At 43.3% G+C, this 26554-nt stretch overlaps 1 protein-coding gene across 6 annotated transcripts in view; it reads left to right on the top strand.

Moving 5' to 3' along the window:
• MXRA8 (matrix remodeling associated 8) overlaps positions 1 to 26132 on the top strand; it is a 39111-nt gene extending 12979 nt beyond the window's left edge. For 2 of the 6 annotated variants that reach the window (XM_054849656.1, XM_054849659.1), the window contains 9 exons: positions 13647 to 13667; positions 14092 to 14400; positions 14983 to 15084; positions 16355 to 16813; positions 21048 to 21206; positions 22280 to 22310; positions 22965 to 23041; positions 24782 to 24859; positions 25745 to 26132. In XM_054849656.1, the coding sequence (XP_054705631.1) occupies positions 13647 to 13667; positions 14092 to 14400; positions 14983 to 15084; positions 16355 to 16813; positions 21048 to 21206; positions 22280 to 22310; positions 22965 to 23041; positions 24782 to 24859; positions 25745 to 25770 (1262 nt within the window). In that variant the 3' untranslated portion in view covers positions 25771 to 26132. Of the gene's footprint in view, positions 1 to 6759; positions 7049 to 8370; positions 8425 to 12627; positions 13162 to 13646; positions 13668 to 14091; positions 14401 to 14982; positions 15085 to 16354; positions 16814 to 21047; positions 21207 to 22279; positions 22311 to 22964; positions 23042 to 23956; positions 24216 to 24781; positions 24860 to 25744 lie in introns of those variants that run through there. The other 4 variants (XR_008580100.1, XM_054849658.1, XM_054849660.1 and 1 more) reach the window with 4 other exon arrangements.
• Positions 26133 to 26554: the final 422 nt, after the last annotated feature.

Genomic DNA, 26554 nt, shown 5'->3' with positions numbered 1-26554 from the left:
GGGAGTAAGGTACTACTAGGCTGACAAGCAGCTGCATTCGTAATTCTGCCACTCATCTGCTGTGTGAATTTGGGTGAGTCATTTCCTTGTGTGTTGCATGTCTCCCTCCTGCTCCTGTCTGTTTAGACTACAAACTTTTCCTATGAGAAGCTGCCCGCACTGTAGATAAAGCCTGTCTATGCGGAGCAAATAAACACAAGTGTGATGCCACCAATAAAAAGACCCTTGTAAACATGAATGAGGGAGCAGAAAAAAACATCCAATGTGCTTTTAGGTTGTCTATTTTTAAAGACATTTTAAGTGAAACAAGCATGGCAAGCTACTTAAAATTAGCTCTCTTTTTTCAACTAAACCAAAATTACTTTTATAGAGAACTGATATTCCAGATTTTCCTTTTTTACACACTTTGGTATATGTCAAAGATATTAAACTTAAGACAAGACTATAATTTACACCTGGTTTCTGGATGTCAGTGTTGTCTTTATGTCTCTATTTCCATTCCTGATTTGCTTGCTCCTTGGTTTTTTTCCCATTTCTCATTTGTTTGGTCAGTGTTTTTGCAGTGATTCTGCACGTACCTTCTCTATCACAAAGGGATCCTGATAATGGTTGCTGCCTATGGATATCATGAAATATAATAATAATATTGATACTTGATGTCTGAGAAAATGCTGGCTACACGTGTGGAATTCTGTTTCTGTGGCTAGCCTAGATAGAAGATCACAGCCTATTATCACTGTCACCTAATGGAACTACTCCTTTAGCTTGAATAGGGGGCACTGCTATAGTGTGGGGGACTGTAGATTTAAACCCCGATTACGATTTGTGAACTAAAAATGAGTTTGAAAGAAACTAATAGAGATAGAGGCTTGTACTCAAGTGTTCCCTTGATCAGGTACCCTAGACAAAGTCTTCACCTGCTGAGATTGAGGAGGTTGTACTTAAATACTGTTTTAAAAACCCCACAAAACAACCACCTCAGTGAGCATGTTTATTGATCTATTGGAATTTAACCAACTTAAAACTTATCCTAACTGCATCCGATTCAGGTGCTTATTTGGAACGATGTGGAATTTGATGCTGATTCAAAAGAACTGTTTTTACTATCAAAATTATTTATTATTTACTGGGGTTTGACAGTTGGGTTCACAGGTTATGAATGGCATGATACATTATATGAATAGGCAAATCTATCCAGCACCAGAGAAAACATCTGGTGAAGCACAGCTATGTGGGATCTACAGAAAAGACAAGGTGAAGAGAAGGAGACTCTGCATTCTCTTTTCTTTTAATGAAAAGGCTAACCAAATTTCACCATTACTTAAAGCTCTCTAGTGACAGGATTAATGTTCTGATGGGTATTTGTGGAACACAAGGTTTTATGAGGAAGATTCTTAGCAGGTGTAAACTGACACAGGTCTATGGTAGTTAGTGTAAGCATGCTGATTTATACCTGGTAAGCATCAGCCTCTGATGATTTTTTGGGTGCATAAATCCATTTGGCTTTTCTTCCCACACCAAACCCAACTTTTTGGATTTCATGCTGTGGAACAATTTCCAAAACACATTTTTATCTTGGAAAAAAAATCTTCAGGCTTCAGTCTGGAAAAAAAAAAAAATCTGTGTTGGTTTCCTGGGCAATTTCTCTGTTTTTGTAACTGGTTTCTATTAATGGCTTTGAGATGAATCCCAGGAATCTGAAGCTGACTGCTTTCCAGCAAAAGGGGGTGTTTAAATATAGTGCCATCCAAAGATGCTAGACGACAGGAACCACTGAGCTGTAGAGATGCCTTATGGCAAAAGATGCAGACAGAGCTCTCTGACCTGTTACGAGGACAATAGTGCTGGAAGAACATATATACACACATATTAATTGAGTTTGTAAGAGCAGTCTGCTTGGATGCTACAGTTTAACTCCTCATTTGTGCATATGTCAGTCTCTGCTAGGCAAACTGCAAAGTTCAGTGCATTAAGCAGAAGATGAAAGACCTCTTAAGATTCCATCTAACTAAATATCTTGCATACCTGGACATTAACATGAATTAATTTGTGCTCCAATGCCTTTGGCACATAGGGAACTAGGGCTTTCCAGCTGGAGATCCAAGACAGGAAGAAGTTGAAGAATTGCCTGCAAAGGACAGCCCCCAAAAACCACTTACTGTGCCTGGGCAAGCCTCTGATTTTGCTTCAGGAGTGCTTGGGCACAGCGTAGCTTAGACCATTGCAGTGACTACCACTATGGGGTGGTTTTGTGGACTTCACCTTTCTCTTTGCTGGAAACGGGTTGTCCCACTGACTGCTGCCATGATACTGTTTTATACATACCTAGTATAAAGGGTGTCAGAGATCTGCCGTTCTCATACATTAGGCATGTGTATTTGCTTCAGCTGCTGGTTTGGTGACTGCATAACAGGCTGGTGATCACAGTGGACTGCAATGAAATAAAACAAAACAGAAAAACATCTGGCCAGACCCTCAACTTGTCATTCTGAATATGCTCTTCAGAGAAGGCAAATCAGGGGCTTTAGCATTTATGGCTAGGGAACAAATATTGTAATGCTGGGTCTGTAAGAGGTACGTGGCTTGTTACATCACTGGAATAATGACAGGCTTCACTTGACAGCCCTGTTATTGTGGCTGGGTTTCAGTTCTGTCCTTTTAGTTGACAGCTCTTGCTGCAAGTTGGATTATTTCAGGCTTGCTTATGGGATTCAGTGCAGTTGAAAGATTTATTTTAATGAGAAAAGCTTTGCAACCAAATGAAGCCTCCCAGGAAACGCATACCCTCTGATAATTCACGTGGTTCCATGTTACATTGCCCTTTTCCATCAGCAGGCAGCTCTGAAGGCTCCCCCTGCCCACACCAGACCTTTCTTAGAAAGGGGGAGTGAATATGGGTGTGTATTTATCCCTCTGAGAGTTACAGGTTGATCACACTACTGGCATGACAAGGGTTATTTGAGCAATTACCACTAGAAGATAAAAGGTGTCAGTGCACATTAACCCCGATCTGCAGTACCCCTGCCTTTCTCTCTTTTGCTCTTTCCATGCAGAGCCCTATTTCTGCTTATGTTTTTGGCTTTGCAGGATCCTTGCTACCTTTGCCACTGTACCTATCAATGAGCACACTCTGTTCCCAAGCTGTAGCATTCCCTACTACTTTTCACTTCTAGGAATTATCCTTGCTTCTGCTCATGGGCAGGTATGTTCTCCTTTCCTTTGATCGTGGCAGAGTACTACAGGTCCTTTATTTAAAGAAGATCTAAAGAAGTTGTTGGTAATAAGCATGGAGTGTTGGCAAATTCTGTACCTAAGGCCTTGTACTGTAATTTGTGTCTTTATGTCAACAGAGCATTAATCCTGGCATTTCTTTTTAATACATTACATATATTTATAGCTGTGAAAACGGGGCAGAAGTGGCCACTTCCACTCCTGCTTCGCAGGGTTAATGGTTCTCAAAATTGCAATAAAAGGATGGAGAGTACCTCTTGGCATCAGACCTTCTTCCCGGTCTGATACTTGCTCAGTTTTCTAGGCTGGTAGTCTTCAATTCAGATTTATTGGTAGGTCTTTCAGTACAGCCTGCAGCCATGGAAAACAAAAATGTTAAAATGGAAGAGATCAGAAAGAGGAAACTTCCTGGCAGACATGGCTTATCCATTCTTGTTTCCCACAAGCCAATTGATCTTGTGACCCCTGCACTGTCTTCGGGCAGGGCTTTTTTCCACCTGAGTCACCAGCATTTCATATCTGAGATATGGAATTATCTATTTCATATCACCATATACTTCATATCTGAAATAGGGGTGACTCTGGAAAGATGGGAGCCTTTCTTCTCCCTGCTAGCCTGATCTGTGATGAGGGTGGCAGGTGCAGAGCTCCAGGAAGCAAACACACTTGTGTTGGTGCTGGAAGGTTCCCTTCCCTTGCATAGATGGAGTTGCTTTCTTTGGATAGGATTTGTGGTCAGGGTAGACAGCTGTATATGCTGCAGTGGGCAGCTAAGGGATGCTTCTTGTTTGGAGAATCAATACCCGAAATACCTCTGGGAGTGAGGAAGGAGAAAGGCAGAGAACACTGGTCAGACCAGCTTCCGTGGAGAGTCTAGTTAAAAGTTCAGCTCCTGACTGGGCAAAGTGTTGACACAGCTGCCCTTCCAGGATCCTTTTGGAGTAGAAAAGCTCTAGGAAAACAGGGCTGACTAGAGACTGCGGAATTAAAGTGAGGAAAAGGCAAAGATCTGTGAAATAGCCTCCTGTGTCCCTTTTCTCCTCTCATTGTGAACCCCAGAGAAGCTGTTGTTCTTTCCTTCCAGCAAGTGGTTTTCTTTAGGAGACTTCAGTGGCTTCAGCCTGAAGTTGGCTTCTTTCAGTCAGGAAATAGCCAATTCATGACAGCAGCAACCACAGCATTCTGCATCCATCCCAGAAGTCGTGCAAGAAGCAGCAAGAAACAGCCAGTAACCTCTGCAGTGCCAAAGCTAGGAGGCAGAAAGGTGGAAAAGCAACCTGGAATTGCAGCCCGGAAGGTTCTGCCTGTGGTTGAGAGAAACCAAGGGAAGGAGTGGGTGCTGTATTTGCTGTCTGTGCAATGGGAACAGCTTTTTGCTTCCCAGCCAGACATTTTCCAGACTCTGCTCTGATGACGCAGCTGAACAAAAGGCTGTCAGATTTGAGCCTTTCGTCTGGCTCCCTGGCCTGACAGAGGCAACAGGACTTCCACTAGACTTCTGGCTCAGCAACAGGCACCTCGGCTGCTGTAGATCAGTATTGTCGTTGTCGTGATGCCTGAGAATCTGGCAGCAGGTTTTCAGTTTAGGGACGTGGCATAGTAGGAGCCTTTGCTGCATGCAGGTGCTTGTGGAATTGGATTAATGCAAATATCTGCGGCTTGCAAAGACAAGCCTACATTTTTGTGTTAGGGTTACAATTGGAGGGGATGTGTGAACATATAGGCTATTGACATAGCTCAGCTGATGAGTGTGGGAACTTGAACTGTGAGTGACTGTATGTGTCTAATTACCCACAGACTTCCCCACTTAATATAAATGACAGAGTTAAAGTTTGCAGTGAAATTTTATGGGGTTCTTATCTGAAGATTATTTCAGAACTTTTCACTAGAAACAAGCCAGCAGTTATCTGGATCTGTTTTGGACAGTGTGAAGACCTGCTGGAGTTAACAGGCTTTTTTCATGGTCAAATTACTTAATAATGATAACAACTCCAGTTTCTTGGAATTTCTTTAGAAGTGTCTCATTCTGTCTGCTGCTGGAGATAGGATCCTGGACTAGATGAAGTTTTGATCTGCTTTAGTCTGGATGTGTCCAAAGTTTCCCTCATTGCAAAGTATAACTATTTAGATGTTTGTTTAGGTTTTTGTTATAGTGCCCTCCCCTTTCCTGCAACACAGCTCCCTCTGGGGTAGAGGAAATCTATCTTCTGCTATACTAGATGGTACAGAAAAATGTCAGAAGGAAAAATCCAAGTAGAGCCTGTTCTAAATGGTTCAGCCAGCAGCCTGAGTAAGCTGTTCCCACTGCCTGTGAAGATTGCTGCCCTCTTCAGGTTAGGCTGGTAAAGTTTCAACTGTTTAAACGGTGGCATGAGGGCATGATTTCATTCCATGCTTGGTTAGCCCTGCTATTTTAGGGAGTCTGTTCTCTCTGAACATCCTGCAGCATCTAAAGAAGTTATCCCGTAAACTGAAAAAATGATGACTGTCTCTGGTCTGCAGATGCAAACTAAGGCGATCGGAACTTTAACTGGTCTGTGAGTGTATATGCATAAAGAGTGTATGTAGATTTTTCTTTTGTGAAGCAGTGTTTGGAGTTTAAGAATTTACTGCTGCTTTCTCTGCTGTTTGTCATTGATTGTTTTCAGTAACTGACTGTGTTAATACTCCTAATGTTGTGGACACTGTGAAGTGGGTTATATAAACACAGTTAAATACAGCAGTACGGGCTTTAGGAGCTGCTTAATGTAATTTAGCAGTCTTTCCCTTGAGCAAAGACTGATGAAAATTCGGTCATTGCTTGATGCTGTTGCTGTGTCTTGTTACTGCTGTCAGGGCTGGTATTATCTGATGAGTACACAAAGGACAAGAGCAGTGCATCAGGTCGTCTGTGGTTAAGGTTACTGCAACGTGTTGACTGTATGTCCTGGTGCCAGTTAAGCAACTACTAGCATAGTTCAGTTCCTGTATGAAGGGCTGAAAGCAGAAGTTTTAAATCTGACCCAGGTTTCTGTGTTCTGGCCTCTGTGCTAGGGAAACCTGTTCCCTACATTGCAGTATTCCGGGGATTTTAGTTGCATTCTCGTTCTGTTGCCTTCACTGCCCTAAGTTCCCACATACTCAGTCCTTGTCATTATTATCCTTTTGCTAAGATAGCTGCTATTAAGCCCTTGCTTACAAATCACAGGACAGAGTAAATATTGTTTTCTAGGTTGTCTTCTGAGACTTGAGCTTGAAGTAAAACCATATGAGGAGACAAAGATCAAAAAACCACCGAAGGCAACAGAATAAATCCAGTCTCAAGCAGACAGCTGGATGAGTGTCAAACAAAGGAAGGAACAGCTGGATCAAGTAAAGCACAAGGAAAATTAGTTCCATCCCTAGGGGGAGGGAGAAAGATTGTTTCTAGAGCCCAGAGCTGTGTGGGACCAACTTTACCCAATAAAACTTTTACATCAAAGTCAGGGGCAGATCAGAAGGTCCCAGAGGGAGGGGAAAGAGAAGAGTGGGTGTTTGTTGTAATTGTGCAGAAAGCGTTAGGGAAAGGAAGGAGGTGGAGTGTGAGTGTAGGGGGAGAGCAGAGAGGGGAGGTGGGGAATTGGAAGTTATAGGTGGAGTAATTCTGCAGAATATGAGCTGCTGTCCACAGTTTCTGGATGTAAATTGATGAGGTCATAGTGTTTTCCAGTTGAAAAAAAAAAAAAGTAAAAAAAAAAAAGTCTTCAACTTGTTTTTCAAGAGAGACGAAAACACGGAGAAGCTGAAGAAATGGAGCAACTAGCAAAACTCCTTCTGTGGCAGATTTTGCTTCAGCAAAGTAAGCTCCTAGCTGATGTTACTTGTTTTTATTTCAACTGCAAGAGGATGGGGCTGGAGGTTAGCTAGATGATTGTGTACTGTTATCTCTGTAAGATTTTGTTCAGATTCCTAAGTTAGCTGTATTTCCATCTGTGAGGGGAGGGAATCATGGATTTCTCAGGCTTTCTGAGAGGAAAGGAGAGAGAATGGAGAAATGTTTGAGGTTGTTTAAGCAGTACTCCATTCAGCATGTTTGTGCAATCGATTTTTTCCTATCGGTTACCTTGATCAGCAAATTCAAAAAACAATAAGCTTTAATGTGAGTACAGTAAAGCTTGCATAGTTAGATTTACATGATCCAAAGTTATTTTATACTTTTGAAGAGGCAGAAACAGCTGGGGGGGGGGTGTGTGTGTGTGTGCAGAATGGAGGAAAAAATTAAAGTGGTTTGTTGGTTGTTTTGGGGTTTTTTTCCTGTTGGCATAAAGACGAAGACATAGGAATTCACTTTTGTGTAAGGTGCAAGAAAGGGGTGAGGACAAGTCTGAGCTTACAATAACAGAATGGCTTGTACCTTTTCCTTATTTACAGAGTTTTCTGTAAGAGCTGAAAGCAGATTCAGGGTCCTGAGAGCCTGGCCCCAAGCTGAACAGAGAAACCCCAGTAAGGCTTGGATGGCAGGAGAAGATTAATTGCAAAACTCCAGCAAATCCACACTTGCAACGCTTTGGACTCTAAAGCAGGCACTTATGAGTGAGGACCAGTTACAGCTCTAAGAACAGTATGGAGAGGCTTCGTTCACGGTGCTGACAGTAGGACGTGCAGAGCACAAGCTTTTTGGGGACTGGTGACCCCCTTGCTCTTCACAACCCTGTAATGAAAGGCTGTGATTAGCCACCTGAGTCTCTCAAAATTCGTCAGTACATAGATGGAGTAAGCTGAAGAGTTCTCATTCTGGTCCCTAATTAATCCAGTTTCCATGTCACCACATCATCCCCAGTTTTACAATGCCTCGAGGCAAGGTTTAGGAATTGGCAACATATGGGATCAGTCATAGGGACAGAAGGGTTAAAGTGGCTCAGAAAACTAGTGTATGTGGGTGGGTTAAACCTGGAGAAGGAGGAGAGGCCACATATTGTATTTCAGAAGCACCAACCGGTCCAGCTACTCCCCAGCATGGTTTAGCATGTTGGTAGAGCTTGGGGAGCACCCAGGGCAGGAATGGCAGGTTGGGTTGCTACAGAGCGGTGGGGGAGCTGGGTAGAGGCAACAGTATCCCACCTAAGGACGGATGATCTCTGACAGATTTTTTTTTTCAGGTGTATTTTGGAGAGATAACTGTCCGTATGCCAGGCAGCCCTGATGTTTGAGTCCTGCTATCCCCTCACAAATCAGGTTATAACATAATGAGTGAAGATGGGAAGGGGAGAAGGGAGGAAATCGGTGCCATTCCATATTTGCTGAGATGATCCCTTCTGGAGAGGAACCACACCCTCAAGTGTTAATGTCTTGCAGGGAGGAACAGCACTCTGTTTGGAATGGCTCTACAAACTATTCTGTGGGCCTACAGCCAACATGAAGTACACAAAGCAGAGAAGGGTTTATAAAGCTGAGCTAGTATCTGAACTGTCTGTGAGAAAGTTAAGGCAAGTCTGTCAGGGATCCTGATTGTGCAGTGGCCAAGATGGCAATTGGTTTCATGTACAGACAGAAGGCTATTTCCTCTCTGTCGAGGCAGCGCATTCTTGGTTTTTGCCGATTTATGGGCATGTTCCTACCTGCAGTGAGGTGTTGGAATTGTTGGGACTAGATGGGTGGTTAAGGACTCTCCAGTCCTGATGTCCTTTTTGAAAGGAGAAGACTGCTTTTGAGAAAGTTGTCCCAGGAAGCCTTTTAAAATAAACATAGAGACTTAGATAAAAGTCCAGTTCAAAACCTGGCTTGACCATTAGTTGCCTTTGTAAGGGAAACCTTGTTTTACTGAAAAGGCTTAGTCTTGCAGTCCTAGGCCAGCAGGGGCCAGTGGCGAATGGGAGATGTCTAGGTGGAACTGTATTCCTCGCTATCTCCCTCCTTTGCCTCTTCGAGATGGGCCCAGATGTTATTCCTGGTTACTGGTCAGTGGGTTTAAAAAAATGGCTACTAGAAGAGAGCTGAGCTCTTTTGCGTAGCTGTCACCTTGATGTTACTGCATCATAAGCCACTATGGCCTGTTAGACGCTGGGTCAGCTCCCTAAAGAGCCACTGCCATTCTCCAAAAGTATTTGGAAATAGCTTGGTAGCACAGGCTGCTGTTACTGCAATAATTGTGTAACAGCTCTACAGAGACCATTAAACCCCCTGCATAGACAATGGAATTTATGGGAGAAGTAAGGAATCTGACACATACAGATTTCGTGAAGAACATGTTCTTTGTCTAGGACTAGACCATCCTCTGTGCCCCTGATGTAAAGGTGATGTCACTTCCTTTTTCAAAAGAAAAAAGGAGGCTGAGACAGACCAAGAGATACTAGAGAAGGTGTGCAAAGGAATAATGAGCCGAGCTTACTCAGGCAAGCGGAGTGCCACCCTCACAGACTGTTGTTTCAACCCACACACCTGGGGGGTTATGACACTCATTTCTCCGGTGAGGACTTTGTTTTCTTTACTGTCCACTGCTACAATCTGGACCTCAGTGATGTGTATTGCCTTGTAAGGCACTGTTCCAGTCAGCTTACCCTTGCTCTGCTAACGTCAACGGCAAGGCTCTTCTTGAGTTTAGCAGAAGCACTGCAGGTAGAGCTGGTGTTGTCATGTCCTGTGGAGCATATGTGCCACTTGGCACTCAAACTACCACTTACGGTGTTTGCAGTTTCCTTTTCTGCTCTGGTAGTCTTTCATCCTCCAGTATGACATGGGGGTTTAGTGGTTTCATTAGCATATGCATCTACCTGTGAAGCAGACCCTTTGCCAGCAGCTATCTCCAGGAGGACAGCAGTGGTGATATTGTTCAGGCAGAACTCAAGGGACTGTTTTCTGTTTGAACTGCTCCAAGGACACTGCCTAGAGAGCTCCAAGTATGTAAGATGTCTTTCAGAGCCTGAGGCTTTTACTTCTAGTTTGCCTGCAGTTTTTGTGGCTTAATTCTTTACTTGAAAAGTGGATGGGATTCAAGAAGTAAGAGCTGGCTCTGCCTTTTACAAGAGATTAGGAAACACTTTAGCAGGCTGCTTTCCTCTTCCTATATTGTGGGACCAGCAGAATACCTCTGGATCCTGCTGAGATGCATGCTGAGTCAATGCAGAACACGGAGGAGGACAGCATATAGATGTGTTTTAATTGGGTTTTTTGTGGGTGCATCACACAGAGAGGTCCAAGTGATTATCCATCACATGGAATTTGAAATTTTAAAATGAAACCTACAGTGAGTTCTTGTGACAGCTATTAAGGTATTGGTGGTTTTGGAGCTCCAGGTTCTGGAGTCCTGTGATTACAAAAGTTTGAGCTTTCACTAGGTGCCTAAGTTTCATTAGGTGCCTTGATTTTACACTTGCAGATTGGGAAGTGTGACTCACCAAAATAACTACTTCCAGTTTACCCCAATCCTGTAGTTCATAAGCTGTCAACTTCGCTAGGTTATAATTATATCTCTGCCTTTGTTCAGTAGCTACCGTGTTATACAAACAATAACTTGTAAAAGCATGGCTGGGAGACATGTCTTGTTTGCTCTGCTTGTCTCAAATAGCAGAGCTAGGTCTCATAGCAGAGGGAGGAGACTGGTAAGAGAAAAAGGCTTATTCCTTCTTTAACTACTGCTCTATGTCCAGGTTATTGAAGGTCAGTTGTTTTAAATTCCATTTTCTCCAGCCATACGAGAGATCAGAGACATTCCAGATTCCTTAGGTTTCTAAGTGATCTCATTTACAGCCATCTCAAATAAGTTTGAATCTTAGCCATGACCTGATGTATGTGTGCAGATTTCCAGCATTGCTGGGAAATCAGAACAATCAGTTCTTCCTCCTTTGTCTTGTGGAGTTCCAGTGACTCTTGTAAAGACTTGTGCTTTCTTCCCCTTCTAGAACTTTGTTTATTGGCAGCTATGCCGCCGTCTTTTTGATATTCGCCCCTACCACTTTGAGACTATGAATGATAGATACCCTGGCACGCTTCGGAGCCAAAGCTTCTGTCCAGAATCCGTGTGTGTGTGAGTGTGCACAGACCAGCAGTGAAAAACTCTTTCTCTTCCCTGTCTTGTCTCTGTGCTGAACTCCAGCATAGTACTTAACTATGCCTTCATCTTGGATGGGTTTTGTTCTAGTGCATAATGTCACTGTAACCCTGGGCTGTTCAGCTTTGTGTGGCAACACTCAACAAGTCAAAACAGCAGTATGGTAAAATGCAGGCAAGGCATCAACAGACTGTTCTCTTTTCCCAGCAACAACCAACATCTCCTGGTCACTGAGGGGCAGACCTAGAAAGATCCTGGAGTGTAATTGTCAAGTAAGCGAGAGTGCTCCCGCCCTGCTTCTTAGGGAGCTGCTAGCAGAAGCTTTAACAGTGGAGGGAAACAGAAGCTGTCAAAACCCACAAGACATAAGCTTTTGTTATCTAAAAGCTGTTACATTACAGACAACTTCACTGCTTCCTTGTTTTCCAGAGAGTTGTGCTGGAATGTGCTGTATGTAGCTGGCTAACAGCTCCAGCAGCCTAGCCTGGCAGAAGGCCCCTGTGGGTGGGATAGTGTCAGGACCTGGGTGGTCCTTACCATGCCAGTAGGGCCAGCTAAAAGATACAAAACCAGGGGTTAGTGCTATTGTTAGTTTAGAGCTGGACAGGCTGCTGAGCAGAGCATAGTGGAAGGCTTAGGTGGATATTTTTGTCAGTTGTTAGATTTATGATGCTGCATTTGGGCTCAATGTTTTTTACATTAACTTGCAAGAGGAAAGGAGAAAAGTAAATGCATTCCTTTTCCTGAGCCAGGAGACCATGTTTCTGTAGCACCAAATCAGTTTGCAAGAGACTCTGGAAGCACTGGCTGTGCAGCCAGCCAGCTCATAGACACCACTCCCTAGCACGCAAATCGCTGTTCCTGTTGTGATACTGTGTTGTTCCCTTGCCACAGGGCAAACACCACAAATTCAGACACATAGGTATTGCTTTGTCACACTGCTACAAGTGGATGCTGTTGTGCTGTCACAAGTGAGGCTGATTTCTCCTGGAGAAGTTTGATTTGGTGCTGTAGAAGAGCTTTGCATCATTCCTTTGTTCTAAGCTGAATCTAAGCCCTGGCTTCTGGAGATAGAGGCTGGCAGCTTATATTTTATCATCAGGCATTTTGCAGCCTATTAGGAGAGACCATCGAATGATGAAATTATAATGTCTTGTGTATGAGGTCTCTTTCTTATATCCAGAGCAGTACAGGCTTTGTCCGAGATTTTTTTTTTTTCTTTGTGATGCTGAGATTATAACTGTAGAAAAAAATAACTTACATTTGGAGTGTCTTTGAACTGGCAGTTCAACAGACAGTGCTGCTCATTTTTTTCTCTGGTGTCACTGCCCAGTGTTTTGTGATAGGAAAAGGAAAGGAAACGGAGTTTCTTCTCAGCCCATGCACTGGGGGTGTGGTTAAAATAGCCCCAGTCTGGAGTTTATGCATTTCAAAAGAGCATAAATTAATTCCAGGGCTGAAAAAAAAATACAGCCTTTGTCTGGAGGACATTGTGCCTATGACATTAGCAGCACAAAACATCTAATGATCTTGCTGGAACCCACTTGGGCTTGACTGGTTAGAGAGATGAATGATGTCATTGTGTTGGGAATCTGAATCGTGCTCTGAAAACATGATGCAGGAGACCTCCTAGACCCCTCCTACACAAAAAGCAGGAGGGATTGGACCAGAGAAATGCAGAAACAAAGGCATTAGTTCATTTCTTGCAAAGTTCTTCCTGCATAGATTTGAGTCACGTGCGTTGGAGAGAGTTGCAGTTCCATCCAGAGCATTACAGTGTTAACTTTACAGACTAGGAATGTGAGCGGGAGAGACTCTGGGGAGCATGCTCCAACGCGAGGATGCGTTTGCCCAGCAGAGCGCTGACAACAGTGTGTGGCATGAGTGTGAAGCAAAACAGCCAAACCACATCACTCATTTGACAGGTAGATCTGCATCCTGCGGAGTTAAGAATTCCCTCAATGCGTTAATTCCACTGTCAATTTTAGGAGTTTGATTTGGAGTCTTGGAGTTGAAAGTTATATTTTGGCCCTCAATCTAGTGCATCAGCAGTGTGGATCCACTGCCCTCTACTTGGGTAGCTCTGACCCCCAGCAAATGAGCTGGGCCCAGCTGTGTCTCCACTGTGTGAAATTCAGTTGCAGGTTAAGCATATCTCACATTGCTCTTAAGCTTAAATTTGCTGGGTCAGGCACTGTCTCTTGCTTTAGGTGTACAGTGTCTGCTTCAGCGTGGAGCAACCAAGGTCAGAGCCTCTGGGCTCAACAGCGATACAGATGTTAACTAAGCATATTAACAGAGAAGGGAGGAATAGATGGAATAATAACAGAGGCGGCGACTGCTGACTATGGGTGTGTTTGTTTTTTCTTCCTTTTGTTGTCAGTAACATTATTTTTTTCTGTTTTGACAGGTTCTGTTTATTTATATTCAGGTGAGTGACATATTTGTAATCTGTCTGGTTTTGTTATCATGAGTAGAAATGAGAGGGACCCTGATTCCGTGCAATGGGGGTTTCATTGCTAACTTCCATAGGCATGAACCATGCATTCCATGAACCAGTGTCTCTAAACTGTGATTAAACTGGGGGTTAGGATAAGGAAGGGTAGGTAGGACAGTTCAAATCTGTGATCCTGATAACAGACATCATAGACATCGCTGAATAAAACCAGTGTTTTTATGTGGCTTTCTATTGTATTTCTCCATGAAAGCGCTCCATGTTGGTCTTGAAAGTTAACTTTCATTTGGGTGGAAGGTGTGCAGAGATTCTAGGACAGGTCTGAGTCCTACTCTTGTATCTTCTTCACATGTCATTAATCTGGTAACTCTGTTTTTTGTTCTTTGCTCCTGGCTCTCAGTACCAGCTGATGCCTCAAACCCAGACAGTGTTGTAGTGTCAGTGTTAAATATCAGTGCTACACTGGGGTCACAGGCTGTCCTGCCCTGCAAGAGTTACCGCATGGTGTGGACCCAGGATCGTCTGAATGACCGCCAGCGTGTAGTCCACTGGGATGTGTACAGCAACTACTATGGAGATAACAAGATGGAGAGGCTATGTGACATGTACTCAGCTGGAGATCAGCGTGTATACAGTTCCTACAACCAAGGGAGGATATCCATGCCCCAGAACGCATTTACAGATGGCAACTTCTCCTTGGTGATCAAAGGTAGTAAACAGCATCCTTTCTCCCTATGCTATCTGCAGAATGGAGGATTCATTACTAAATTAACTTTGTGTTTTTCAGTGGAAATGACTATTTTACAGAGCATTTTCTATAAATAAATATCATTCTCATGAGGTTAATGAGGTTCTCTGAAGTACAGGCAATAGTGGTTTATTTCCTTTTGAAACAATCCCATTTTAAAAGAGAATTGGTAACAACTCATTGCCTAAAAGTCACTTGGGCTTCTTGTGGACCTTTAACTGTAGTTCAGTTCCTGAACAATAAACCCAAGATTGTCATTCTTCTTATGCCTGCTCTTAGCTAAACTTAAATTGGCTTTCTCTTTCTATCTGTTAATATAAATATGTTCCACAGAGGAGCAAATAAACTGGAAAAAAATTATTACACTAGGTGAGATGATTCTTCACTGTTTAGCCCACCCTGGTGATAAGGGTGGGTTAGAACTAAGTTATATAAAGGCCTTCTTGCATCCATACATGCATTTGGGAAACAGTATGAATGAGAAAAGTAGTCATTGTCTCAGCATAAAACATTCAACTTTCCCTCTCTTCCCTGTTGTACTAGATGTTGCAGAGAGTGATGAAGGCACGTATTCTTGTAATCTTCACCATCACTACTGCCACTTATACGAAACTGTGAAAATCCAACTAGCTATCACCAAGAAAGGTAGGTGTGGCAGACAGCTTGATGTTCCTTCCTGCAAAGGACCTGGTCTGGCTGCTGGAGTCCAGTGGCCACCAGAACTCTGTTGAATTCACAGTGGGGTTTGCATGCTGATTCACGATAGGCCTTGTGTGCTGTTCTGCTAGTGTGAGAGAGGAGCAGTGTGGATGCAGGGTTTTGCCTTCTCAGCTGCAGGTTCAGGGTACAGGTGCCACAAGAGGCTTGGAAAGTATTAGGAGGCAGTGGTACTCACTATGCTGTCTGCTGTCGGATTCCCTGAGTTTCAGAAATTTTATTCAATGTGTATATTTATGAATCTCTCTCCTTTCTTGGCATGTGCCAAACAACGCATGGAGCCTGTTAGGTTAAATATTTACTCTAGGCAGCCCAATTAGCTAACTGTCCTGTTACTCCTCCAGCAGTAGAACATCCCTAGTAACATCCCTAGGTTAGCCACAAAGATCTGCCTTGTACATTGGTTGGTGAGTTTAAACTACAGGCTTCTCAGTGTAAAAGCCTCCTCAAGTTACCACACCTTAACTCCAGCTCTAAAAGCAAACTTCTAAGGGCTGTTGGCAACTGCAGCGTGTGCCACCCATACCACACATTACTACTGTGTCATTTAAATCCACCTTTGTACAATGCACAAGTGAAGCTACTGGGGCTGATTGTGCTGGGAAGCTGTTGATGAGCGGGTGGGATAGTAGAGAAGTGCATCTCTTCTGCTACTGTTCTCACAGCTTCTATGCAGTAGAAACACCCAGGCAGGCCTGTGAGCCCCGGTCTGCTCATCTGTGTTTTGATTCTTCTGCTGTTCCTTTTCAAGAACAAAATACAAAACAGTGCTTCTTGAACTCCTCCAGTAATTAGGGCATTTGTGGGTAGAAAAGCATTTCCTGCTTGGAGAATTGGGATACAGTATATTGAAGATGAAATCTGTTGTTCTTGTTCCATTCTTAGTCTGTGGAGAGAATATACTTCCTGCTTTCTGAAGCAAGAGATTAACTCTCACTTACAAGGAAAAGAAAGTTGTCTTGCTTAATGCACTGACCGAGGATGTAGAAGACAAAGGTGCATTTCTTTACGATCTGCTGAAGTAAATGTGAACAAGGCACACTACCCCTGTAGCACTTCAAGGTCTTTGGAGGGGATGTGTTATAGGATTGCAGGGTCTGAGAGCTATCTTAGGTGTGCCTGGGTGTCCTTAAGCATAGGACAAGTATGTAAAGATCCACGCACCAAGGTTGCACAACTTGTATTGTTTCTTCCACAGCTGAGGATGCAAGCCAGTACTGGGATGGGGAAAAGCCTGTGATTGTTGCCCTAGAAGGCAGCACAGTGATGCTTCCCTGTGTGAACCGTAACCACATCTGGACCGAACGGCACAGTGAAGAAGAACAGCAAGTGGTCCACTGGGACAGGCAGCCCCCAGGGGTTCCTCACGACCGGGCTGACCGCCTTATTGATCTGTATGCCTCTGGCGAGCGCCGTTCTTACGGACCTCTCTTCATTCGTCAGAAGATGAACATCACTGACACAGCCTTTGCCTTGGGTGACTTTTCCCTGCGGATTTCAGAGCTGGAAAGCGCAGATGAAGGCACTTACTCCTGCCACCTGCACCATCATTACTGTGGCCTGCATGAGCGCAGGATCTACCAAGTCTTTGTGACAGAGCCAGTGAGAGAGAAGAAGGTGGTGAACCTCACAACTCACAACATTGCCCCAGCCATAGGTAAGTGGCCTCTTGAAGTGGTTCCCCTGATTGAGGAAGAGATAATATCTACAGTTGCACCTCTGAGCTCTAAAGAGCTCAGTAAGCCATGGGACAGGAATATGGCACGTTACTCTCCATCATCACCTCAGGAGGTCTTTGCTCCAAATGCCATAGTGTCCTTGCCTTTTCTGTCCCTCCATGGTGGTCTGCAGGGATCACTTAGTGCCAGCAGGAGGGAGCGTGGTCAAGGCAAACCTCTGCCCTGCAGAAGTACCATAGACACCACTGAAGTGAAGGTGCCACTTAAAGCAACACCAAGGTTTCCTCTATGGTTTCTCACAGTTGAGCCAGGGGCTATTCCTGCCCTTAGAATTAGAAGAGTAGATGAGGTCTTGCCTCCCTCGCTACCAGTATGTGGCTTTAGTGAATGGGCTTGGTTGTTTCTGAGCTATTTCCATTACATTGGTATACCTGGAGCTGCATGCTCAGCGATACTGGTGAGAATCCTGTAGAGCTGCTTTAACGCTGTGCTGCTCCAAAAGTGGAGTGTCCCACCCATCAGGGTTCATTACCCTGCTTGCAGTGCTGTAGTGGCATCATGTCCAACTTCGGTTTTCTTTGCTCCAGGGCAGTTCTTCAACGTGTTCTGTTCTGCAGTGCTGACATGCCCTAAGGCAAACAAGCTGTTTTTCTAACAGGCTCCCTTTCCTGATTGCTTTTATGGAACAGGAGAAGGTGTGGGGCACTGATCGATTTTGCTCTGCCTCTGCTTTTACAGCATGCCACTAGTCTCACCGCTGTAGATCATAAGTGTTAGTCTCTCCTTTGCACAGGGGTTTAGGCTGTGCAAGGTGCCAGACTGTTCAGAATCAAGCACCAGGAATTTTCCTCCACCCTTCAGCTCTTTTTTTTTGTCTTAAACCAATTTTCACATTTTCCACTGCAGTGAGCTATCATCTGACAGCTTGTCCAAACTCAAAACCATCATGCTTAGTTCAGGCAGAAAAATAAAACGAAAATCCCAAGTTTAATATTTTTTTAAGTCTTTTGGGTATAGTTCCTTATTAACATTTTAAAATATTCATTGTAGTTTAATATTTATTGGCTGCTTAATACAGAATTTTGACATGCTTCATACATTTTTAAATAGGTCTATTCTTCTCCAACAATTGGCTTTTTCAAGTCACAGAAACCTAAACCTCCCCCCTGGAACTAAGGTTGTTGTCCAGAAAACCCAGGCACTGCTAAAGAGAGGTGGCTGTTGGGGCTGAGCTGACATGGAGGCCAGGACATAAAATATCAGTCTCCCTGCCTGCGGCCCTTTTGCTGCCCTTGAGCCCTATCCAGATCATGCTGTGCAGATGGAAACAAGATCTTCTTTTCACAGTTGCCCACCCAGGAATTTGTTCCTCTCTTTCCTGGATGTTGTCCTGGTTGTTGCTGAATAGTTACCTACCTGCTCAGAAGTTAGACAGAACCTACAAGTAATTTAACCTGCCAGGGATGTCTTAGTTTGGCAGTGGTGCCCTCCGTGCTGGAGGAACTCACCTTCCTGAGAAAAGTTGCTTCCACTGTCAAAAAGAACAGCCTTATAAGAGCTTTGTCCCCTATGCTCAGCTGGTCTGAGAGCACCACACACAAAAATGTGCTGAGTCGATGGGAATGTGAAAGAAGCCGAAACATCCGGAGTGCCTTTTTCAAACCCACTGCTGATGAGGAGCCTGCTGGGACGTGCCCTGTTTGTGTATAGCAGGAACGGCTGAGATATTGCCCCATTCCATGAAAAACTGCATGGAACTCTTCTGGGGATATAACATAAAGCCAAAATGAAACATCAGGAGATAACAAAAGCAAAGCAATGAGGTTTTTCAGCAAACGGCTATAGTTTCTGGCATAGCTCCAAGGCCTGGAGCCATTTCCAGACAGGAAACTTCATCCTGTTTTGAATATAAGCATGAGCTCAATTTTGCTCTCAGTTTCAGCAATATAAATGCGGTGTACATGTACTAATTCTGTGCATTTTACTCTGCGTTTGCTTTGGAGTAAGTGATTGAAGAATGGCATCTGTTGTGTCTAATGTTTATTGCTAAACTATTCTCAATCCTTTGCCAGCCTTGAAAAGAAAATGGGCCACGTACCCAGCATTTGTGAGCTCTCTTGGTAGAGAGCTCTCCATTTTTCCCAGCAGAAAAATCTGACCCTTGATGCTTTGGTAAAGTAATGTAAAGGCATGACTGTTTTAACGTTTCCCTCCCCCCCGAATATTAAGACTTATTTTCCAGTAGTTGAACCGGATCACGTGAGTGAATTGGAGGCAGATGAGCACACCATGTTAAGACATACTGAAAGATCAGATCTTGGTTACAGAATGAACCTTCATCGCCTCAGCTTAAATTCTGATGTAGCACTAGGAGGAGAGTCTGTATTACCTTGGCGATCATATTTTAGGTGCTGCCTTTCGTCTACTGGGTGTGATTGAATCAACCATTACTCTGTACCTCAGTTTCCCCAATTATAAAATAAGATGTATTCTACTGCCTTCCTGGTGATGATGCACTTTTAAGTCCACCAGTGATGCTTTGTCAAAACTCTAGTATGACAAATGTTTTTAGTATTACTTGATTGAATAAGCCAAGGAGACTGAAAGTTATTGAATCTTTGTTTCCACTGTTTGTTGTTACAGTGACCTCTTCAATGTTGACTAAATTTTAACTCTGCTCCTACCCTGTCTTGCAGTACTGTGGGAAAGCAAAAAGCCAGGAATAGAAGGCATTTATGTTTGACTTCTGGCTCAACAGCTGCTCCAGTGGCTACCATCTCATTATGGTGCTGCTGAAAAAGCCCTTCATATGCAGAGATTTGTTAAAGTAGAACTGTCATGTATACCATTTGCAGCTTTGCAAGTGGGTTTTTTGGTTTGGTATTTTTTAGCTTAGCAGTGGTGAAAAACACATGCTAATTTTCAGCACTATAGCCAGCAAGCACACAGCATCTAGCAATGCCAGTAAAATGTGGAGTGTTGCTGGAGTGGAGGGCTGGGCTACCAGAACAGAGCATATGCTAAAACCTCTTGATTTTCTAGGACTGCTGTTAGCGTTAGCAAATGATCATCTCTGGTTTCAAAGTATTTATTTCGATCCACTATCATCTTATTTGATTTTATTGTTGGTGAGTTGGTGTTTTTAAATGCTGGAAACAAACTACCCGACAAACTGGAACCAGTCACTCTGCAAGCAGTTCCAAAAATGTCAACATTTCTCACATTAGAACACATCTTTTAAATGGTACTGTGGCTTTTGGGATATTTCCCCCCGTCTTTCCCCTTATTGCCCCTGACTAATTTACCAGGTTAAACTCCTAAGAGAATGGTAGGTCAGAACTCTGTACTGGTTCTTGCCTGGTGCTCTGTGAGTGTTCCCTGTTAGGGGGAGAAGGTGTCGTTTGCAGCTCTGTTTTGAAGAAAAAAGCCTCCCCCAGCACCAGTGTGTCTTCTGGGTTTGCTGTCTGTGCCTGGGCTGGATTTGTCCACTCCTCTGACTATTGCAAGCAGAGAAGTCGCTTCCTCTTTATATGTGTAAAACATTGACCTATTTATTTGAGATCTACAAAAATGTTCCACGTAAGAGTTTTGAGTTACCCTTCCCTGTGCTGCAGAACTGAAATGCTGCTGCACCCACAAATGGAATGGAATCTTGGCTTTTCTTTGTGGGTTTTTATTTTATTTATTTTATTGATTTTTATTTTATTTAAAAGGAAACTCATTCTTTGGCATTGAAAATTCTTCCCACTCTGTAAATTATAACCCTTGGCAGGGAGGGGCTGCTTCATACTTTAGCTGTCTGGAGCCGAAGCAACGTGGTGCGTGTGTTGTAAGGGACCCAGAGGAGGGTTGTGTTGCCCTGCAGAAAAGACTTGGGGCTGTCTAGTGTGCCTTCTTTCTGGACTTCCCCTCTGCAATAAACCACAACACACTGATAGCCAGGCAGCAGCACGGGAATGTGCAACAGCCACTGTTAATACTTCGTGCTCCTGGGAAGTATAATGGTCTTGTGAAGAGCGCAGGCATCTTCCATCTGACAGAGGTGCAGTACGTTGTAAATTAGGCAGTTGTTTGCCCTTTACTTCATGCAGTTCAGAGGAGTTTCTCACTGAAAATGCTTTTTGTGTCTACATATGGGCCCACGTGTGAACGTGCTTTGCTTTGGATGCCGATTACAATTATCAGCCTGTTTTCCTTTTCCTCTGCCATCAGATCCAAATGTTGTCAGGGGCCACAATGTGATAAATGTCATCATCCCTGAAAGCCGGGTGCACTTCTTCCAGCAGCTGGGCTACATCCTGGCAACTCTGCTGCTGTTCATTGTCCTCCTCATCATTGTTGTCCTCGTCACCCGCAAGCGCCGGCAGAGAGGTAAGTGCTCGAAAAGACTAGCCCCATAGTGCTTATAGGGATATCTCATGACGGGAGAGCTGATTCTGCAAATAATTACTGCAAAGCACAATGCTGAAGGCAGTGATCCCCTTCTGGAAAACCAGCGACCTACGCAGTGGGGGGAGTCTTTGCAGATGCTGATGCTAAGAGAGATTTATTAGTGTGGTGTAAAAATTTTCAGGCCTTGATTTGCTGAGTTGCTCTGCTGTTAGGGAGAAGAACATTACAACCACTAGATAGTTGCTCTTTACAAGTGGAATTTATTTAGAGCAGAAGGCCCATGTGCTTCATTTAGGAACTAAGATGTCTAAGTCCTTGCTGGACTCCCTGTGCCAGGTAACTCTGTGCGTAATTAGATAAATGGATACAGAGATCTTTTGGTGATTTCTACGCAAATAGTGTTGGATGTGACACAAAAAGCACATACCAGGGAATGTCTGTCTTCTGCTGTGTTTTTTGCAGTGCCACATTCATCCTTATTTACATGTCGGGGATTAGCACCAACACAAAATGGGGCTATCTCCACTGACTTAAGTGGAGTTACTTTGCAGTCTGGTCTTTGAGTGAAAAAGAGGAGCCTGAAATTATCACTCCTTGCAGGGTGGGGTGAGACAGGAGTGTAGTTAGATACCTGGCATAGGGGAGGCTGATGAAAACCAGCTCTGTAGCACGCGATGAATGCTGGCCTAAGCAATGAGCTGGGGATGGGCAAGTGCGGCACCAGCACACAGGAGACGACAGACGTGGTTAATATTTTTGTAATAAATGGGAAGTGGAAAGAAATGACATATGGCAGTTGCTGTAGTTTCTCGTGGCTGGTCATCCATAGATCTGGGAAAACCACTGGAAAGCTGGTGAGTAAAGGAAAGGGAAGCTCTCTGGCAGTGGAACACACATGAATTCTTGTGTATTGGAGGGATTGTGAAAGTGATCATTATAAGTGTCACAATAAGGAGCACTGTGAATAAGTACTGGGTGTTGTTATCACTGTTATCTGGGGGGGGTGGTTGGACTGGATATGACTGCTCATTCTGTTTCTTCTCCCTGTTTAGGTTATGAATACAACGTGAAGAAATATGGAGAGTAAGTATAATTAAGGGGTCTACTATCTACGATTGGAATACATAAAAATGAACTTACGGGTCCCAACCCTCAGCTGTCATTAAGAGCCTAAACCAGCTGAGGATCTGGTTAGTACGAGTACAGCCATGTAAAGCACAGGCTGTTCGATAGAGTTTATTCATTGTTTTGCACCAATTCTTTTGCAGCTTTACACTCTAGGCGTTATTAGTGTAACGTTCCTGGGAATATACACTTGCATAATGATTGCGTAGCAGGGAGCAACTTCCATGCTGTCAAAGTACGGAAGGAGAGAATGGTTTGTAGGGCTGATTTGGCAATTGCATTTCCTCTTGTTCTACTTTGGGAACTGATTCACAGATCATGTTTCTGTGCAATGACATTAGGAGTTAGTGGTAAAGGGGTAATGCACAGATCTACTGTAAGCCCTGCTGTGAGGTTGGGGCCAAGATTGTGAAGCTGGGTTCCTTTATGTTTTATTGTAGAGGATGAAATCTTCTATGGATTTTTTTAGCTTTTCTCCAGATATATAGCAAATAAACACTGTAAATTAAATTCTCTAAAGTAGCATTAGAAAAGCTATTGTGAAAAAGTATGAAAGGAGCCAGTTATTAAAGAATGTGACAATACCGTTTTTCACTGTTATTCTTTTTTCAGGAAGGATGTAAATCTTAAAGAATTTACAGTTGACACAACAGATCTGACTCAATACAGAAGTGAAGACATCAGACTGGGTATGCATCAACTAGCAACCATTCTTCAAACCAGGTCAAAACTCGTTATAACTGAGGGTTTTCTAATGGCATTTGGATGCCCATTTTGAAATTAATTAACCTCCTGATTTTAAATGGCAACTTTGAGAATCTCAGCCCATGAGTAAGTGCAAGCAGGGGGACTGCAGCTGGAGAGGGCAGTCCTGACTTCTGAGTTCAGTGAGAGGCTGATTGATGAGGTTGGTCAGTAACAAGGTGCAGCTTCTTTTGCTTCACCTGGAGTTTTTGGGGTTCTTTGACATGCACCTGGAAGCCAAATTCCAGTGAGTGCAGAACAATGTGGAATGAGATCAAGACATCATCTAGGGAAAAGGATTCCTTAAATTTAAGCAGTTTGTGTAGGGAACAGGATCAGCAAGGCAATTCTCTAGAATCTCCTGTCCAAGAAACTAAAAGCATTTGTCAATATGAATATCATCATTCTACAGTACATAAGAACTAGCTCAAAGTGAGTGATCTGGAGGAAAAAAATTAAGATCAACATTCTTTAGTACTAACCTTACCATCTCTCTTGAAAGTGGGTATGAACTGTAGTTGACTGAAGTGGGGATAAAAAGAAGTCATGAGTTAGCTAAGTTTGTTGCCTCCACCTTCTGTTGAAGCCAGTTTCATTTAACTTTCTACAATTTCATCCTCCCTGGATGTCAGATCATTTAGTGAACAGTTGGGCCTTCTATCAAGATCTGTGATAGCAATTAGGACAAATAAACTTGGGGAACATGATAGGAAGAAAATTTGCAACAAAGGTTCTAGAATACAAAAGACAAAAGACAAAAAACCCACTGGAATTCATGGTAAGATGAAACATACTGAAAAGGGGGGAAGGAAGCTAATCTCACTGGTGATCTGTGAAATTATTTTTGTTGGGATACGTAGGACTGACTCGGGGAATTTACAGCATTCTTGAAGATGGATGCTGCTCCTTACTACAGCTTGAAGGTGCAGCCTTGAGTTTATTGTGTCAGTAATTGATCGGGGTGTCTTCTTGCTTGGACTTGGAGTGGATTGTTTGTAAAGCAAAATTGATCCTCTTGTCTGCACTACCCTGAGATGCCTGAAGACTTGCCATGATGCCAAGTTTGTACCTGCTGCAACTTGCTGTATGTCAGTGAATGTGCTGATAAACCAGGAAACAGTTGAGTCCCTTTTTTTTTCTCTCTGTGCACCCCCAGTAAAGATAAAACCTTTAAAAGAACAAGCTGGCAAACTTTAGGGCCCAAGCTATAGAATTGCTGTAAGGGCCCCAGTAAACAAGAGGTAGATACAAAATCTGAAGTAAAGGACAAAGGAATTGCAGAGAGTGGGTTGCAAACCAGGACAGCAGCAAGTACAAATTCTTCTCTGTGTGTCTCAGGAGAGCTCCCCTGTGAGCGAATTCTTTGAATAACTGCAGCAGTCACCTTCAGGTGAACTTTGCATACATAATCCAGAGCTTGCTGGAAGAATCTGTGGTACCTATGAGGAGCAGGAAACTGAAGTATGCATAACTGATTAGTGCCAGGGGCAAAAATTAAGTCGTAGCAGCCTTCCTTTTCCTGCTGAGTGGCTGAGTAACACCATGAGTTCCTCCTAGAGATCTGGAGATGCCAGGCTGAGAGTACTTCAAGGAAGGACCGATCACGTCTGCCTTGCCTGCCTGTAAAGCTTTGTTTTCTTTTAATGTTTTAATGGCTGTCTGAATTATACTCCTCCCTTACACAGATTACAAAAACAACATCCTGAAGGAGAAGGCTGAGCAAGCCAGAAGCTTCCCAGCAAAGAACATTGATTTAGACAAAGGTAATAATGACCTGCTTCACCCTAATTGGTGGCTGTAGGAACCTGCTGATGGGTTGAAGGAGGGAGGAGGGAAGAACGCAGTTTAGCAGTGAGCTGACCAAGCCACAGCCGTGTGAGGAATGATAAACATCATGACAAATGACAGCAGGAATGAGAAGCTAGTTCCCTTCCTATCCTTTCATCATGGAGCCACAAGATGCAAGTAGTGATTAGGCTTTTAAAAACTTTTGGCATGGCACAAATAGAATTTTTCTTTATTGGAAAAAGAATGCCTTGCAGGGCTGGAATAGTGCATTCTGTACTGGAACCTCAAGGAAGATATATCTCAAAAATGTCCTGGCATGGTGTTTGAGAAGAAAACACTGTGCAGAAGAGAGTGTTTTGAGTTGAATTAATTTATGGGTAATGGCAGTCACTTACTTCATCCAACAAAAGCAAACAACTCTCCTTCCCTAGGGGCTGAATCTCCTTTTGCTTATCCAGTATTAATCCTGAGTATTACGCCTCAGATTGTAGAGTCATACTTATGTCAAGTAGTGCTTGTAAGAAGTTGTTAGGTTCCATGACTCCTTTTGTATGAATTTACTATATAATAAATATGACAAATGATATCAAGAAGGAAATGGTCTGGAGAGTCCATGAGTTGCCTTAGACCTGCTGTTCTTGATGTAATTCTCACTATATTTTTGCCCGTGCTCTGCAGAGAGGATCTGTGCAATAATTTATACACAGTATATCTCACTGTGGGCTTTAGAGGATATTGGGGACATGGTTGACTGCAACTGGTCACCTGTCACTGTATAGCTAAGTCCATATTATGTGTGCTTCTTTGGATGGTTTGAAATCTCTCTTCAGATACTGACCTCAATTTCAATTTGCTTTCAGATTTCAGGAAGGAATATTGTAAATGAAGACATTCCCAAGCTGCTGGCTGGACCAGAAGCTTCAATCAAAGATAAATAAATGGAAAAGAGATGCCTTTTCTTAATATCATGTCTCTCCAGTTACCATAGATTTTTTTTTCACGTAGACTTTCTCCCCACTAAGCACAACGGTATTTGCAAATGCTTCTTGAAAGAGTTAGACCATCTGTCTTGTTTGCACTTATGATGGGTTTGGGTTGCCTTTTCTTCTTCTGTTCTCCCGGTCCTCCATTCCCCTTTTCTTTCTTGATATTATTGTTGGTTTTATGCATCAATGATTTTTATGAGCTGAATCAGCAGACCTTTTGCTTTGATGTTACTGCTTTAAATAAACCAACTTGCATCACTAATCTTGGGCCATCATTATATCAGGCATTTTTCCATGCAGTGCATTCATCAGAAAAATAATAGCGAAGCCTGATTGTTATCTCTCTTAGGCTGACATAAATCAGGAGGAGGAGCAGTATTGTCACATAGCACTTTACATATTCGAGGTGAAGTACAAAGAGTACACCCCTTCACAAATGACAATGTAAATACCTCATTTTATGAATGGGGAAACGTCAATATCCTCGTTTTACAGGGGAAGGGGCGGCACATAAATGACCAAGGGCAGGGTTGGGATCAGCTCCAAAGAGCTCTGGAAGCCTAACTCTGTATTTCTCACTTTAAGCTTGTTTGTTGATTTGTTTTTGTTTCAGTGCAGACCAAATCAAATTTGACATGAGCACTTTCAGCTGAAGTTGATGGAGTTACAGTGCTGTAATACCAG

The sequence above is a fragment of the Grus americana genome, chromosome 21 (genome assembly GCF_028858705.1).
Source record: "Grus americana isolate bGruAme1 chromosome 21, bGruAme1.mat, whole genome shotgun sequence".
Lineage (NCBI taxonomy): Eukaryota > Metazoa > Chordata > Aves > Gruiformes > Gruidae > Grus > Grus americana.
Note: the sequence above shows the minus strand (reverse complement) of the source record. Positions and strands in the feature narration are given on the sequence as shown.